The sequence below is a fragment of the Gekko japonicus genome, unplaced genomic scaffold (assembly GCF_001447785.1).
Source record: "Gekko japonicus isolate JY-2015 unplaced genomic scaffold, Gekko_japonicus_V1.1 scaffold365, whole genome shotgun sequence".
In the NCBI taxonomy this organism is placed as follows: domain Eukaryota; kingdom Metazoa; phylum Chordata; class Lepidosauria; order Squamata; family Gekkonidae; genus Gekko; species Gekko japonicus.
In genome coordinates, this window is record NW_015162488.1 from 326,400 (window position 1) to 344,035 (window position 17,636).

At 42.3% G+C, this 17,636-nt stretch overlaps 1 protein-coding gene across 1 annotated transcript; it reads left to right on the forward strand.

The window, feature by feature from the left end:
• The first annotated feature begins 30 nt into the window (after positions 1–30).
• On the forward strand, positions 31–17,101 carry ABHD10 (abhydrolase domain containing 10). The gene is made up of 5 exons (XM_015405958.1): positions 31–112; positions 6,175–6,358; positions 9,845–9,956; positions 11,628–11,765; positions 15,815–17,101. The coding sequence occupies exons 1-5, from the start codon at positions 31–33 to the stop codon at positions 16,154–16,156; spliced, it is 858 nt and encodes a 285-aa protein (XP_015261444.1). The 3' UTR covers positions 16,157–17,101.
• Positions 17,102–17,636: the final 535 nt, after the last annotated feature.

Consider the following 17,636-nt stretch of genomic DNA (forward strand, 5'->3'; position numbering starts at 1 on the left):
TGCTGAATGCCACGCCCACCCTGGATAGACATGGCGGTGGCGGGAGCCGTGAGGATGCTCTGGCGGAGGAACCTTACCCGTGGCCCGGCCGTAGATTTTCCTCATTTGTTAGGTAGGTAGGTACGGGTGACGTGAGGTGGCTCCGGGGCGGTTGTTGCCGCGTCCTTATCACCCCCCTGGTGCTGATCGTAGGTGGCCTAAGAGAAAACTGTAAGAGATTAAGGCGCCGCATTTAAAAAATAATAATATTATACTGTCATTCCAGAAGATAACAGGATGTGGAATTAAAGATTTATTTATTTATTTGCTTAATCACTGCATGTTTCTGGGAATATTTGTTATAAAGTAGACCAGCTGCCTGTTCTGTCTGTCATTGAGATTTATGGAATTTAAAATAATTCCGTTTCCTTATTAACAGCTGCAAGCAATTACAGTCTTTGTGCATTTGCTTGGGGAGCAAATTACATTACGTTCGTTAGGATTTATTTTTTATTGTTGACTAAGTATGCATAGGATTAGAGGATGGTCGTGTAAAATAATTGACCTTTGTTTGGGGCTCAATCACATGTTCTGAATCACATGGAGAAAAAAGTAGATGAGATCATGGCTATTCTACCCCTGTCCCTACCACCAAAAAAAAAATAATAATAATCCACTGTGGTAGTTTTCTTTAGAGTAAATGCTTTCTGTGTCAAAAGCTCTAAATGGGATGCTCCATTGAGCAGAAAGCAACTCAGAAGTTGGCAGCCCTGTGTGACCGTTTGAGTGCATAGAATTGATTGTGTGAGTGGGCAACAACATGATAGGCACACGAATGCAGAGTTTTCATTGGCACACAGCTTAGCCCAAGACTATGTAGGAATCCCATCTAATACTGTTCCAGAGCTGAAGTGAACTGTATGTTGGAACAACAATTAATTTTACTGCATGTTTAGCCCAGGCTAGCCTGATCTCATCAGGTCTTAGAAGCGAAGTAGGGTCAGCCCTGGTTAGTATTTGGATGGGCAACCATCAAGGAAAAGTTATGACACAGCGGCAAGGAATGGCAAACCATTTTTGAATGTCTCTTGCCTCGAAAACCCTACAGGGTTGCCATAAATCAGCTGCGACTGGATGGCACTTTGTTGTTCTTTAGTGCAACTGTATAAAAAGTGTAAAACTAGTATTTGGGCTACCTTAGAAAGTGTTACAGCTTCAAGTGCCCAGTATGGCACAGTTTGTAGAGCAGTCTTTTTTGCTTTCATGATTAATTATGAACTAAACTTGATTTAGTAAGAAATAACATTAATAAATTTGCATTCTTTGGGTGGTAAATTAATGGGAAATGCAGCCTTCCATATCCAAGTCTGTACCTCATGAGGCTGAGCATTTTTCATCTTATTTATTTTACTTTAGTGTCAGTTCAAAACTAAATTTAAAAAACCTTAGACCTTTCTTCTGTGCTGCTTGATTCTTTGAAGGATATACAAACTCATATTTATACATTCATGCTCTCAGGTAGAGTAGCATTTGTTAGATTAGATGGTATACTCAGTAGCTTACAGAATCTCACACTGATCTTCATGCTTAAGTGAAAAAGAGTTATGGTCTGAATGCTCTGATTTGTGCTTTGCTCTAGGGATTTTTTTTTAAGTTGTTCTGAAATGCTGGGTAATTGTACTTCTGGTTTTAATGGTCTGCTAGTGAAATACAGTTAATTGTGTTTCAAAATAAACATGCATGAGTAGGTGGGTTAAAAAAAGAAAATTCTGCAGGAAGTAACTTTGGTGTATTTATTTGCAAGGCTGCTTTACAAAAACTGATAGGGGTCTGAAACACTGGCTTAGCTAACCTTGTCAGATTTTATTTGGGCTCATCACCATTCCATACCCCGCCCTCAGATTTTCTGGCAATAGCTGCTGCAGGGTTTCCCAGTGTGGTGGTGCTCCTGGGCCCCATGGCACCCACCATTACTTCCTTTGGCACCTGCTGAGCTTTTCAGGAAGTCAGCAGGGTCATTGCAAGGCAGGGTATGCTATTAAGGACTCTTAGTCAAATAAAGGGTTTTCCGCCAGAGGATCGGGAGGGCAGGTAAGCACCTGCACTTTTTTTTGTCATTGTGTAATGCCATTCCCCCTTCAGGCTTTCCTTCGGGAGGTGTGAGAAGGGAGATATTCCTTTCAGCTATACCTCCTTTGGCGGTCATTTTGGGGGGACTCGCTACCCTTTCTCAAAATACTAAATGTACCCATGGGCTCAAAGCCAGAGACCCCGATCTACTGACACTTTCAAACTGCATTTTGAAGAATATATAATTTTGAATGTAATAAAAAAGAAATTAAAAAAATATATAGAAAATATCTAGGATTAGATTCTGGCTTTCCCCTGCCCCCCCCCTTTCACATATTCTAGAGAGGTAGCAGCAATAGTACATTGCAGCCAAAACAGTAGAGGCTTGTGGCCCCTTTAGGACTAACAAAGTATTTGGCATAAGCATTCATGTCTGACAAAGTGGGACCACAGTAAATTTGTCAGTCATCATGGTTTCACAAGGCTGTTTGTTTTTTCAGTTTCACATACCTACACAGGATTTATTATAGAAAGAAAACCACAGAAAGGGTCAAACAAAACAAATTTGCTGCAGTAGAACAAAGTTTGATTCCAGTGGCACCTTTAAGACCAACAGAGTTTTATTCAAGGTATGAGCTTTCATGTGCACACACTCTTCCTCAGATACAGTGAAATGGAACTTACCCACCCATACGTATAGGCAGAGGTTGAGCAGTAAATTAGCATACAACATAATGAAGATATTTATTAGAATCAGGAATAACAAGGTTGGTGTATATGGTTACCATTTAGAAGAAGAGAAGAGAGAAGAGATTGGATTTATACCCCGCCCTTCACTACCCAAAGGTGTCTCAGAGCGGCTTACAAACTCCTTTCCCTTCCCCTCCCCACAACAGACACCCTGTGAGGTAGGTGGGGCTGAGAGAGCTCTTGACAGAAACTGCTCTTTTCAAGAACAGCTCTTATCAGAACTACGGCTTGCCCAAGGTCATCCAGCCAGGTGCAAGTGGAGGAGTGGGGAATCAAACCTGGCTCTCCCAGATTAGAGTCCGCGCACTTAACCACTACGCCAAACTGGCTACACCAAAGATGTTTTAACAGATGCAAAAACCAAACAGAGATAACAGGTCCACAGGAAGTGTGCATGCACATGAAAGCTCATACCTTGAACAAAACTTTGTTGGTCCTTAAAGGTACCACTGGACTCAAACTTTGTTCTGCTGCTTCAGACCAACGTGGCTGTCCACCTGGATCAAACTTACTCCACGTAAGTTTATTCCTTGGGGATGTGGGACCTGCATAGAGTCCTGCCGCTACTGGGGCCAGGGCTTTTTTGGTGGCGGCTCCTACCTGGTGGAATGAGCTCCCAGAGGAGATCCAGGCCCTGCGGGACCTAGGGAAGTTCCGCAGGGCCTGCAAGACGGAGCTCTTCCACCAGGCATTTAAGTAGGAGCCGCCACTACTGTACCATCATCACCTGGCCCTGGAAGAAAGAACATCAGCACTACGCGGAGCAGACGACACTGAGTCGATGGAGCAGCAGCATACGTCATCTTGATAGAAGATTAATTGGAACATCTGGAGCACCTTATATCGTATTTTTGTAGAATTTTTTAAATGGTTTTAAATGTTTTAAGTGTTGGCTGGTGCCTGACTGTGAGCCGCCCTGAGCCCGCTTCGGTGGGGAGGGCGGCCTATAAATTAAATATATAAATAAATATAAATAAATAAATAGCCATGTTGGTTGAGAGGCTGTAGTGGGGAAAAGGAAGAGAGCAATCTCTCCCTTTTCCCTGTAACATCAGCAGGGCTGCAGAAATGGCAAGCTAGTGACTTCTTTTGCAGATCCATGGGGTTGGGAGCACAGCTCCTTAGCATGTGAGCTTGTATCATATATATACTGTCAGTGTGTACACACTACATGTGAGTGCAAAATGTAATAGTTACAAATAAATATGAAAAACGTAGCAGCAGTTCAAATCATGTCTGATTTGTGAAAGGATGTGTATGACATTAAAGCAGCACTGTATAGCAATTTTGGAGTTACAATGTACCCTTGAAAGGTTTCCTGGCGCTTCAGCTTTTTCCTTTTCAGAGTTGCTTACTTTATTTTATGGAGTTCCAATTATGCTAGCAATCTCAGAGTGCCTTGGGGTGCTTCACTTTGTTGTCTTATCTATAGGCTTTTGAGCTATTCCACTGAAGCATTTGAGGTAAAAAGGTTCCATTGGCATTCCCCACAGTAGAAAAATGCCTTTCACTGAGAGAATAATATTTTAATATAATGGCTAGAGTGCATTTGCTCTGTTTATATTTGCACTTTTTATCTGAGTGGTATGAGTTCAGAAAACTATTTCTCAAAATGAAAAATAGAACAGTGGTGTCAAGAACACAGACTGTTTTCTTTTACATAGCATTTTAGTTATGTATTCTGGAATGCTGAGCCCAGAGAAAATTCAGAATGGAGGGATTAAACTCTCTTATCTGAATGCTACATATGCTCAAACAAGATCTTGGTAATATCTTTCCAGTAAAATAGTTGTCCCACAAAAAATCTGACAAAATAATAAGTACCGACAAGATGAGACCAGTGTTCCCTCTAAGCTGAGTTAGTGTGAGCCAGCTCACAGTTTCTTAGTCTCCGGCTCACACATTTTTGCCTTAGCTCAGGAAGGAGAGCTCCAGAGCAGACTAATGTATGCAGGAGCCAAATCACTGGCTCACAACTTTAATGCCAGTAGCTCACAAAGGAGAATTTTTGATCACAAGACTCCACAGCTTACGGGGAACATTGTATGCGACCCAGGAAGGTGTAGTGGTTAGAGTATTAGACTAGGATCTGGGAATCCCAGGTTTAAGAACATAAGAACATAAGAGATGCCAATGTTGGATCAGGCCAAAGGCCCATCCAGTCCAACACTCTGTATCACACAGTGGCCAGAAATACCAGTGCCATCAGGAGGTCCACCAGTGGGGCCAGGACATTAGAAGCCCTCCCACTGTTGACCCCCCCCCAAGCACCAAGATGACAGAGCATCACTTGCCCCAGAGTCCCTATCTATACCTTGTGGCTAATAGCCACTGATGGACCTCTGCTCCATATGCTTATCTAATTCCCTTTTGAAGCCGTCCATGCTTGTAGCCACCGCCACTTCCTGTGGCAGTGAATTCCAAGTGTTAATCACTCTTTGGGTGAAGAAGTACTTCCTCTTATCCGTTCTAACCCGACCGCTCAGCAATTTCATGGAGTGCCCACGAGTTCTTGTATTGTGAGAAAGAGAGAAAAGTACCTCTTTCTCTACCTGCTCTTTCCCATGCATAATCTTATAAACCTCAATCATGTCACCCCTCAGTCGTTGTTTCACCAAGCTAAAGAGCCCTAAGCACCTTAACATTTCCTCATAGGGAAAGTGTTCCAACCCTTTTATCATTCGAGTTGCCCTTTTCTGCACTTTTCCAAAGCTATAATATCCTTTTTAAGGTGTGGTGACCAGAATCGCACACAATATTCCAAATGAGGTCGCACCATTGATTTATATAGGGGCGTTATGATATTGGCTGATCTGTTTTCAATACCCTTCCTAATAATCCCCAGCATAGCATTGGGCTTCTTTATTGCAGTTACACACTGTCTCGACATTTTCAGTGAGTTATCTACTACAACTCCAAGATCTCTCTCTTGATCAGTCTCTGCCAGTTCAGACCCCATCAACGTATATTTATTGTGTATTATTATTGTTTAAATCCCATCTGTGCCATTGAAGGCTGCTGGATGACCTTGGGCCAGGCCAACCTGCTTCTCAGGGTTGTTAGAATAAAATGGTGGAGAGTGCAGTGTTGTAAGCTGTTTTGGGTTGCCATCTGGGACACCAGTGGAATCTAAATGAACTTAATTAAAAAGGAGTAAAGCATCTTTCCCCAATAGTTGCTTCTGTATAATTTGGCAAAGGGACTAAGCAAGCAAATCAGCAAATATACTTCCATCACCAGAGTTGCAGAACTTATCAAATTAACTTATTATACCACCACCCAGGGCTAATAAACCCAAGTATTATTGTGAAACTGAGACAAGTAGTTGGGATATTAAACAAGCTAGCTTTTCCAAAGGATATGTTTTCTCTTTAGGTTGCAGACAGAAATCAACAGTGAGTTTCCTTAGCCGGCCCGATCGTCCAAAACTGGCTTATAATAAGCTGAAAGGCAAGAATCCTGGAGTTGTCTTCCTCTCAGGTCTTTATTCAAATATGAATGGTCGGAAGGCACTTGCACTCGAAGACTTCTGCAAGTCTATTGGTCATGCTTTTGTAAGGTATGTCTTGAGAGTCCAATAGTGCCTATGACATTACTGTTGTAAATTACTGGTTTTTCCTATTATTGGTCAGATCTGGTGATACTCAGTCCTACAAGTGATAGGGAACAAGACTGGATAAATTTGGTCCAAATGGGGAGCCACCTCCAAGAGTCTCAGTAACACAAAATTGGTTGATTCTCTTGAGCTGTTTTGAAATGAAATACACTCCAAAACCTCATGGATGACAGTAAGGAGACACTTGTTACACTTCTGTGTTGTATAAGAAGGATCACTCTCCATAATCTGCCCTCCATTCATTGCTGAAAAGTGTACTCCATTCATTCATCAGTAGATCGTCTTTTGCTGACGCCAAAGCCAAGAGACTGTTGATTCTATTTGTTAAAGATACATATGTTATCAACAGTGCAGGATAACTCAGAACCTACAGTTTTATTTATTTTTTTTATTATTAGATTTATAGCCCGCCCTCCTCGCAAGCGGGCTCTGGGCGGCTCACAGATAGGGCATATATGCCAATAGTTAAAACAGTTAAAAACAAGATAAAACAATCAATTAATTACAACAATACAAAGTGCTCAAGATGTTTCAGGTAAGTCTTCAGTAACAAGATAGCTTCCTGGAGATAGCAGTCCTAGTTCAGTGGTATCAGATCCACACAGCACTGTAGTTCATTTAACACAGGGCCATCTCACCCCCCGCTGTTACCCAACTCGGTGGTGGTAGTGGTAGAAGTAGTGGAAGTAGTAGTGGCTCTTACTCGAAAGCCTGGCGGAAGAGCTCTGCACAAGGTCCCACAGGGCCTGGATCTTCTCCGGGAGATCCTTCCACCAGGTAGGAGCCACCACCAAAAAAGCCCTGGCCCTGGTAGCAGCATATCTGGCATTTTTGGGGCCTTGAATTACCAGCAGATGTTGCGTCCCCGACCGTAGTGCCCTTGGGGGAACATGAGGAAAGGCGGTCCCTTAGGTATGTCGGACCCTGGCCATATAGGGCTTTAAAGGTAAGAACCAGCACTTTGAAGCAAATCTGGTACGTTATTGGCAGCCAGTGCAGCACTTTCAGCACAGGCCAGATGTGTTCCTGCCTAGGGAGACCCATCAAAAGCCTGGCTGCAGCATTCTGCACTAGCTGCAGCTTCCGGATTTGCAACAAAGGCAGCCCCTATGTAGAGAGCATTACAGTAGTCTAACCTCGAGGTGACCGTCGCATGGATCACTGTGGCCAGGTCATCACGGTCGAGGAAGGGAACCAACTGCCGGGCCAGCCAAAGATGGTAGAAGGCTGACTTGGCAGTGGCTGCCACCTGGGCCTCTATAGTTAACGAGGAGTCCAGGAGCACTCCCAAACTCCTAACCTCTGACGCTGGCACCAACGGCGCCCCATCGAAGGCCGGGAGAGGGAGCCCCAACCCCGAACCGGCCCAACTCAGGCCCAGGACCTCCGTCTTCACTGGCTTTAGTTTCAGCCGACTCAGTCTGAGCCAACCAGCCACAGCTTGCAACGCTTGGTGAAGATCTTCTGAGCTGGAGTTCGACTGGCTGCCAAGCATCAGATAGAGCTGGGTGTCATCAGCATACTGATGGCACCCAAGCCCATACCTCCAGACAATCTGGGCAGCGGGGCGCATATAGATGTTAAACAGCATCGGGACAGCACCGCCCCCTGAGGCACCCCACATTCTAGAGGATGTTTCCAGGACTGCTATACCCCTATTGCCACCCTTTGTCCCCGACCTTGGAGAAAAGAGGCAAGCCATTGAAGAGCGAGCCCCTGAATCCCCATGTCGGCGAGGCGGCGGGTCAGCAACTGGTGGTCAACCGTGTCAAACGTGGTGAACAGATCTAACAACAACAGTGCCACCACACCGCCTCGATCCAGATGCCTTCTGAGGTCGTCAGCAAGAGCGACCAGCACTGTCTATGTCCCATGTCCCGGGCGGAAACCGGACTGGAAAGGATCTAGGATAGAAGCATCATCCAGAAAGCCCTGTAACTGTAACGCCACCGCCCTCTCGATAAGTTTGCCCAAATAGGGCAAATTGGACACCAGCCGATAGTTGGCCAATTCGGCCGGGTCCAGAGATGGTTTTTTCAAGCGAGGGCGGACCATCACTTCCTTGAGTGCCCCCGGGAACCGCCCCTCATGACAGGCCATGAATATATAATGATTTAACAATCATGCACATGCATTTGTGGTAATTGGGGATTAGAAACAAGACATAATCCTCTAGCAGAGTCTGAAGAAAGTGCTAAATGTTGAAAAAGGACAAGTTGCACCAAAGAATTATAAGATGCCTCCTACATGACAAAAATAGGGACTATCCCTGATAAATAGGAACAAATGGTAGGTACAGTCTTTACTCAAATGCAAGACTAGGATTTTTCCAAGTATTCCATAAAAAGGGGGGGTCATTCTAAATCTGCATTCAAATTACAGTTATGTCCACTAATAAACTGTTTTTGCATAGCATTTTTAGGGGTGGTCATCTTAACATTCAGGGTCGTCTTCCTATCGAGTAAATATGACATTCCATTGGGGTTTGTTGTTTGTTCTGTATAGCCAGAGAGACTGTCTAATTGGGAAAGGAGAGCATGAGGGAAATAAGAGGTTTTTAGGTGAGAGAAGAAAAGAAAGCTTGTTTTTAATTGCACAGCTCCTCCTGACCTCAGCACTCAGAACTCTGAGTATATGCACCCTTGTATGAACCAAAACTGTAGTAGAGCAAGGCAATTCTGGTAAGGTATAGGCTAGTTTGGAGCCTGGTGCCACTTTCTTCTCTATTCATGCCTGTACTGGGAGTTGAGCAAAGGCTGCCTCCTTCCTCAGCTATTGTCAGGCACCCACCTGGCCAGCCATACCTTCTACCTGGAGCCCAGCCAGGTGCCACCTGCTCTTGGTCAGAGGCCAAAGGAAAAAGCAGCTGAGCACCATGACAGCATGGCTACTATCCGAAACAACATTATGGGTTGGGCTTTGTTCCTGTGTGCCTTCCTGTGGCTGTGACATTAGAAGCAATGTTTAGTTGCCCGGGCAGTTGGACCCCTTGAAGAAGTCTCACTTTTGTGGGGTATGAGAGGGGGAGTGCATCTTGCTTCTCATCAAGCTGGTATACCTTCCTAACTTCAGATGTCATTGGCTGTCCATGGAGAGGTGTAACATTTGATCAGGGAAAATGGAATGTGCGTAGATTCAGATTGCTCGGCTTTTCCGCCCCTTCACATAAAACACAGGACTGTGCAGTCTGCTTTTATGCACTTCGTATTTGCTGTACTAAATTGGTATGCTGTTCCAAGAATTGTTGCTGGCACTGAAGGTAGGGCATAGAAAAAAGAGATGTGCTGTCTCTGTCATCTTTTTACCTACCAAACATAAGATCTTGTTATATTGCCCTTTTAATTGTTAGTTTTGTTTGGGGATCCTTGGAACTTGAAGAAATATAATATGTATATTCACATAGACTAATATTTTGACTTGACTTCATAGGTTTGATTACACTGGTTGTGGAAGTTCAGAAGGCAATGTCAAAGAATCTACAGTGGGGAAGTGGCGGAAGGATGTTCTTTCGGTACTGGATGAACTCACAGATGGACCACAGGTTGTGAAGATTATTTTTAAACCCAGCATACAGTTTTCACAATACTTTATTGTGGCTCAAAATGGTTGGATATTTATTTATATACTTTATAATTTTATATATTTTCTAGCTGAAACTCAAGGTGGATTGCAAAATTTAGCAGGAATAGTATAAACTTGTTGTTGTTGTTCAGTCGCACAGTCGAGTCCGACTCTTTGCGACCCCATGGACCAGCTCCCGCCCGGCCTTCCGGTCTTCCGCCGTCCTCTGAAGTGTGCTCAATTTCATGTTCATTGCATCGATGACACTGTCTAACCATTTGATCTTTTTGCAGTCCAAGGGACTCTCAAGAGTCTTCTCCAGCACCATAGTTCAAAAGAATCTATTCTTCGGCGCTTGGCCTTCCTTATAGTCCAACTCTCGCAGCCATACATGACTACTGGGAATACCATTGCTTTGACCATGTGGACTTTTGTTGGCAGGGTGATGTCTCTACTTTTTATCATGCTGTTTAGGTTCGCCATCGCTTTCCTCCCAAGGAGCAGGCGTCTTTTAATTTCATGGCTGCTGTCACAGTCTGTGGTGATCTGGGATCCCAGGAACGTGAAGTCTGTCACTACTTCCACGACTTCCCCTTCTATTTGCCAAGGAGTGATGGGGCCGGATGCCATGATCTTAGTTTTTTTGATGTTGAGCTTCAAGCCCACTTTTGTGCTCTCCTCTTTTACTCTGAGCAAGAGGCTCTTTAGATCCTCTTCACTTTCTGCCATCAGAGTGGTATCGTCTGCATATCTGAGGTTGTTGATCTTTTCCATAGTATAAACTATGGTGCGAGAAATACAAAAACTGGATTACAGACATTTGAAAACAATACAGTATATACAGGGAGCGCATATGGTAAACAGTGCCATAAAGCACAGCCCTTGTTGCTTTGTAAAAGTGTCCTCAAGAACAGTTCCAATTTTACTACAGCCCTACAACTGTGGATGTGTTTCTGAAGAAGCAAAATTTCTATTGACCTGACAAATGTTTAGCAGGAATCAGACAGCTAGTATGATTATTTAGTGTGTAATGGTAAAATTGGAGGTGGTGGAGGGGGAGGCTACCTTAAGATCATAGTTAGGAAGCAGGAGATGAATAACATAAGTAGGAGTCTGTATAGTAGCAATAAATTCAAGAATATAAACTGTGTGGTAACTATGTTAGCTTGAAATACTACTAAAAGGCAGTAGAAGAAGAAGAAGAAGAAGAAGAAGAGATTGGATTTATACCCTGCCCTTCACTTGGAGTCTCAGAGCGGCTTACAAACTCCTTTCCCTTCCCCTCCCCACAACAGACACCCTGTGAGGTGGGTGGGGCTGAGAGAACTCTGACACAAACTGCTCTTTTTCAAGGACAGCTGTGCCATAGCTTGTGACTGACCCAAGGTCACATCGGGAGGTGCAAGTGGAGGAGTGGGGAATCAAACCGGGTTCTCCCAGATTACCTTCCGCACACTTAACCACTACACCAAACTGGCTCTCAGCCTCTGGGTTCCACTTGAGGTTAAAGACTGTCTAAAAATCAATTTGCAAAACTAATTCGCACTCACATTCTCTGTCATTCCTCACGCTGGTTTATACACCACATAGTGAATCCGTACAATGTCCTTCCTGTAATACAAAAACACTAATGCTTGTTGGTTTGTTTAAGATTTTAGTTGGTTCCAGTTTGGGCGGATGGCTGATGCTTCATGCAGCAATTGCCCGACCAGAAAAGGTGGTTGCTCTGGTTGGAATAGCTGCGGCTGCAGACGAGCTTGTAGCAACTTTTCAGCAACTTCCTTTAGAAGTAAGTAGATACATTGGCTTTTCTAGTCAGTCCTGTCTTTGAAATTTGTCTGGATTCTTTTGTGAAGTTGCAGTGCCACAAAGAGGATATCAGCTGGACAAAGGAGTGCTACAGGGAGCGCTACATCATCTGCTACCTGATCCTTTTAACTGAAGATGTCAAGGATTGAGTTTGGGACTTCACGCATACAAAGCAAATGCTGTACCTCTACACAAGGGGTCTTCCATGCTACATTATTGTCTTCCCCACTGTGGACTGTATTTTGCTTCTTACAAATGAATAGTAGACATCCCCAGTAATAGAAAAACAAAACATTGTTTGGGATTGGAGTCAGTAGGATTTTGTTTGTTTGTTTGTTTCCTGTGTTCTGAATGGTTATTTTTTTCTCATGGAGCACAATAGGAGCCATTAACAACTGGTGTATATGGCTGTTATATATAGTTTTGAAGAATACTATGCAAAACCAGCACTGTGCTTCTGAAACTACATGTGTGTCGCTGCATCGTTTTGATTACTTCTGGATTAAATATAATATTCTCTTGCATAAATTCAGTTGATGAGTATTGTATAAATTCAGTTGATGAAAATTGGTGAAGCCAGCAGTCTTTCTCCATCCACCAGTACTAAGTTATTTGAAGGTAGGAAAGTTTCTTTACTAATCATCATAATTTACATAGCAGTATAGGCTGTTCCAGGCAATTTACAAAGCTGTTGACATAGGTTAGTACTATTCTCTCTCTTGGATGAGGAGCTGAAGTGGACTAAAAGGTGTGAGGGCTGCATTCAGATATCACAAACAACTTGTGGTTTGTTTAGTATGAGCTTGATTTTCATTTCCATGCTTGCACATTCTGCCCCCTCTTGTGCAAAGCCAAGATTGAAGACTTCCAAAATCAGGAAGTATTCAGTCTAAATACATTTTATTGTGATGTCCAAATCTGGGTACTTCAACAACTTGGGGTTCCTTTATTTGCGCTCATGATAGGGGTTAGTAAACCAGAATTAAGCTGTGGTTTCTAAATCAAGCTTTTGATCTTAGTTTCAAATGAGAAGGAGAAGGAACAAAATATTAGAATATTAGAATAAACCAGGCATGAATGAATTAGAGTTTGTGATGTCTGAATATGGAATGGCTTGCCTAACGCTTCCTAGAGAGGTCGCAGCAGATACACAGTTCAAACTGTTATTCATAGCCACTGTGCATACCAGCTCGTGCCCGGAACAGTTGTCAAAATGCTGGACATACTGCAGGGTAGGTGCAGGTTATGCTGTTTAAATTTAATCTCTCTACTCACTGTGCAGATTTTAAACCCCTGGGTTTTGCTTCATGCTCTATATATGCTATCCATACTTGAGGTTGATGAAGGGCTTTATTTCCTGATTGGAATGGCTAGTGATCCAGGAATTTGCCTGATATGTCCCCTGGAGAGCATTGCACTCAAGTGACTAACATCTGTTGGAAGTCCCTGGCCCAAAGAGTGTCTGGGTGTCCTCATAGAGAGCCAGGGTCTTTTCGGCCTTGGTCCAACTTGGTGAAACTCTCTGCCAGTTAACATTAGGGCCCTGCAGGATTTAGTACAATTCCACAGGGCCTCCAAGGCAGAGATGTTCCTCCAAGCATACGGTTGAGGAGAACAATGGTTTCTTAACAGTTTAATAGTTCTTAAGAACTATTTGATTCACAATCTGCTTCTACCCCTCTTCCCCCATTGCTAATGTAAATTGGGAGGTCAGAATTGTATGAGGGCACTAAAAACGCTATATGCGGAGAACAAGGCCAAAGTAAGGGTGAATGGATATAGCTCTAACAATGTAACTCTCTCAAAAGGGACCAGACAGGGTTGCCCCTTATCCCCATTAAACTTCGCACTCGCAATAGAACACTTAGCCGAGGAATTAAGGAAGACTGAAACATTTAGTGGATTTAGGATAAGGGTCCAAGAACACAAGGTAAATTTGTATGCGGACGACCTCACCCTCTATATTTCTGATCCGATGCCCTCCGTCCAGGCTATACACCACATGCTCACATCTTTTGCAAGAGTTTCGGGATTGCAGATCAACCAAGCTAAGTCTGAAATATACCCTATCAAACTCAAAAAAACAACAGAAGCTAGGATAAAAAGTTCCTTCCAATTCAAATGGATTAAGGAGAGTTGGCGACACCGAGGGGTGAATATACCACTAAACCTAAAACACCTTCTGAAATACAACTATCATAAAACTCACAACAAACTAAAAACGGATATAGCAATGTGGAACACACTACAACTAACGTTAGCGGATAGACTGCATCTTATCAAAAGTTTTGCACTACCAAAATTCCTGTTCCTCTTCTGAACGCTACCAATCTCAATCACAAACAAAGATCTGCAGACCTGGCAAAACTCACTGATAAGATTCCTCTGGGAGGGGAAAAAATCGAGAATAAACCAAAATATATTACACCGACCCGCTAACCGAGGAGGTCTAGATCTCCCTCTACTAAGTGCATACCACCAAGCTACAATTCTATCACAGGTAGTGCGGATGCTACAACCAGACCATCAAACCCCGTGGATGCAAATAGAAGAAGTGTACACAAGCCCCTTCGCAATGCATGAAATTTTCTGGATCGTACCAAGCCAAAGACCAAAATCAGTAAAAAACAACACCCTCTTAAAGACAACGATCTATACGTGGGACCGGAAAAAGAAACTCTTACCAGAAGGAGTGTCACAGCTGTCAGTGTTTACCCACCAAACTTGGTTTCCGCCGGGTAAAACACAAGGGGCCTTTGAAACCTGGATAAAAGCGGGAATCAGGAGACCAATAGATCTAACGCATCAAGGCAAGATCATGGACAAACAATACTTTGACACAAAAATTGGGACCCAAACACAGTGGTATCAGTACCTCCAACTTAAGAACCTTATTGAATTTCTGACGAACCTGGGAACCTTCCAGAGGGAACTGACACCACTAGAAAGGACAATCAAAAACTACCCAAAATCACCAAAAGGAATTTTGTCAATAATATATAAAGCAACAATCATAGTAACAGAAAACCAAACCAAATTAAAACATAAACTTCGCTGGGAAGAAGAGTTGAACATACAGTGGCAAGACTCGGACTGGAACTTAATTTGGGCATCACCTGCATATAATTCGCCAGTACATAACATCCGCTTACAAACCTTTAAATTGATGTCGAGATGGTACTTGACTCCAAAACACCTACACAAGATGAATACAAACAATGATCCTAGATGTTGGAAGAAGTCCGGACAAGAAGGCACGTACCTACATTGCTGGTGGGATTGTCCACAAATTAAACATTTCTGGAAAGAAGTAACGGCCAAAATTAAGGAGATAACGTCTCAGGAACTCGCTTTTAAACCGGAAGTTATGCTCCTACATAAATGGAATGATTCGATAGCAGACAACACTAGGGAGACTATTTCGACATTACTAGCGACAGCCAAATTGACGATAGCTGCAGCATACCATGAGTGGTTACACCTGTGAGATATACTAAACAATAGGCTATACAAATAGGTTCACACTCTGCACTCATACTCAAAACAACTATTACTGCGACTTTAAATACTAACTTATGGAGGGGAATAGAGTGTCATTTGTTAACCATAGGTAGTACTGTACCGAGTAATGTCAAATGAAATATATATTATGTGTATATATACAGTTCTTAATATACTAATAAAAATATTTTTTTAAAAAAGAATTGTATGATGGCACCATACAGTTATTGGGCTTTAGAATTGTATTTTAAATTATTTAATAGATTTTATATGTTTTATATGTCTTTGATGTGAACCGCCCTGAGCCCGCTCACGGGGAGGACAGTGTATAACCCTAATATAATAAATAAACTGAAATGTGTGGCTTAATTCAGTTGTTAGCTCCTCCTTATGGCACATTAAAGTGATGCAAGTCAGGTCATAAGGGCATTACAGTAATGTACAGATGTGTGTGAACTTGCCTTGGGCTGAGTTGGATTCAAATGTTTTTTAGGTATCTTTAACTGTTGCATATGTTTTATTTCATAGGTGAAGAAAGAAATAGAAGAAAAAGGTGAATGGAAGTTGCCAACCAAGCACAATGAAGAAGGCTTTTACACTGTACCATATGAAGTCATTCAGGAGGCAGAAAATCACTGTGTATTGGGTACTCCTCTTCCCATAAAGTGTCCTGTGCGACTTCTCCATGGTATAAAAGATGAAGATGTTCCATGGCAGATTTCCTTGAAAATTGCTGAACGTGTGGTCAGCACAGATGTGGATATTATTCTCCGCAAAGCTGGGCAACATCGAATGAAAGAACAAGAAGATATTAAACTTATTGTGTACACTGTTGAAGACTTGATTGACAAGCTGACCACACTAACATGAATTTCAATACAGGCAGTAGCAGAAGAGGTTTGACCTTGACTCAGTGGTTCAGTTGGGGGGATTTTCAAACTGTGACTGGTCATCTGGAAGGTCCTGGAACTTTAGGGTTGTTTCTTCATCACTGTTTCTTTGGTAAATCGGTATTTTAATGCAGCATTTGCACAAATGACAGAAAATGCTGTTGTCTCAATCCTTGCTACCACAACCAAATCACCTTTTTTGCAATACCTATTTCCTATGCTTTTGTACCTGGATATATTTGTGCCAACGATTTTCACTTTGTTATAATATGTTGTGACTTTTTTCATCCTTTTTAAACCTTAAAATAAATATGCATTCTAATGTTCTTCCACTTGAGTTGAAAAATGCAACTTATGTATTCAAACTCAGAAGAAACCTGCCTGGAATACTTGCACACTATTTTTGGTTCCTACAAATACAGCTTAGTTTTGGGGGGACAGTAGTAAAAATGAATGGGAAAAATAAACATTTTTTATATTTAAAAATAATTTGAATTGCTCCTGTGTTGCTTACAAAAGAGTTAGAGGTTTCTGGAACTGTTCCTTGTAATTTTCTAACCCATGTTGTCACCACAGTAAAATCAAACGCAAGCCAATTGCCTAATATGCATCTATGCACTAAAGAAGAAATATATATAGTCAGACATTTGCTTACCTAAAGCCTGAACACATTACATGGAATCAGGTCCTTTCAGTGAGTTATTTCCAAGTAGTGTGTGCATGGCTAGGTATAAAGGGACTTATGCAGAGGGTACAATTAGATCATGAGCATGTTTTGCTTGTCTACAGGTTGTAGTCCATCATATTGCTAGTAATCATTTGCTTGCTTGTTTGCCAGAGAAGACAAAGTTCTGTTAAGCCTGCTCAGTTCAGCGATCTTGTGATTATAAATATTTTATTTGTATATTGTGAGTCCCCTGGGTTTTCCAATAAACAGGCATGATTTAGGGGAAAATATCTTCTGAAATTGCTGGTCAGTTAAGTGATATTACTTAATGTTTACAGTGGTTACTAGAACATATTCTGCATGTAGTCTTGAAGAAATGGTGACAGCATGGTGTTCTAAGGCTAGTTCAGTTTTCCTCGTTTTCTTAGGATGTAGGCTTGTTTGGGTGAGAAGAAAACCACTAATGCCTGGATGGAATAGGATGTTTTAACCAAAAAATATTAAGGAATATGTTGCTAATCTACAATGTGTTATAAGCTTAAAATCAAATCCAATATCTAATTCTGCTGGAAGAATGATACTGGTAGATCATGAAACTAAAGATTCAGAGTTGTGTGGCTTATTCTGCTATACTTCATGGCTACTGTCCTAAAGCCTGCTTTTTTGGGGGGGGGGTTTCTCTTTCCTGAGCACAGGGATTTCTTCAGAGGTCAATTTATTCTTACCACTGTGTGAAATGCAAGATTGTGTAAAAATTCAGAATTACAGGCCATGTTACTGTGCACCTTGAGGA

Excerpts from the sequence above, each read along its gene's own strand:
- ABHD10 (XM_015405958.1), top strand. The coding sequence starts at position 31 with ATGGCGGTGGCGGGAGCCGTGAGGATGCTCTGGCGGAGGAACCTTACC. Across the intron at positions 113-6,174 it reads AGATTTTCCTCATTTGTTAG|GTTGCAGACAGAAATCAACA; the intron begins GTAGGTAGGTAC and ends TTTTCTCTTTAG. Across the intron at positions 6,359-9,844 it reads ATTGGTCATGCTTTTGTAAG|GTTTGATTACACTGGTTGTG; the intron begins GTATGTCTTGAG and ends TTGACTTCATAG.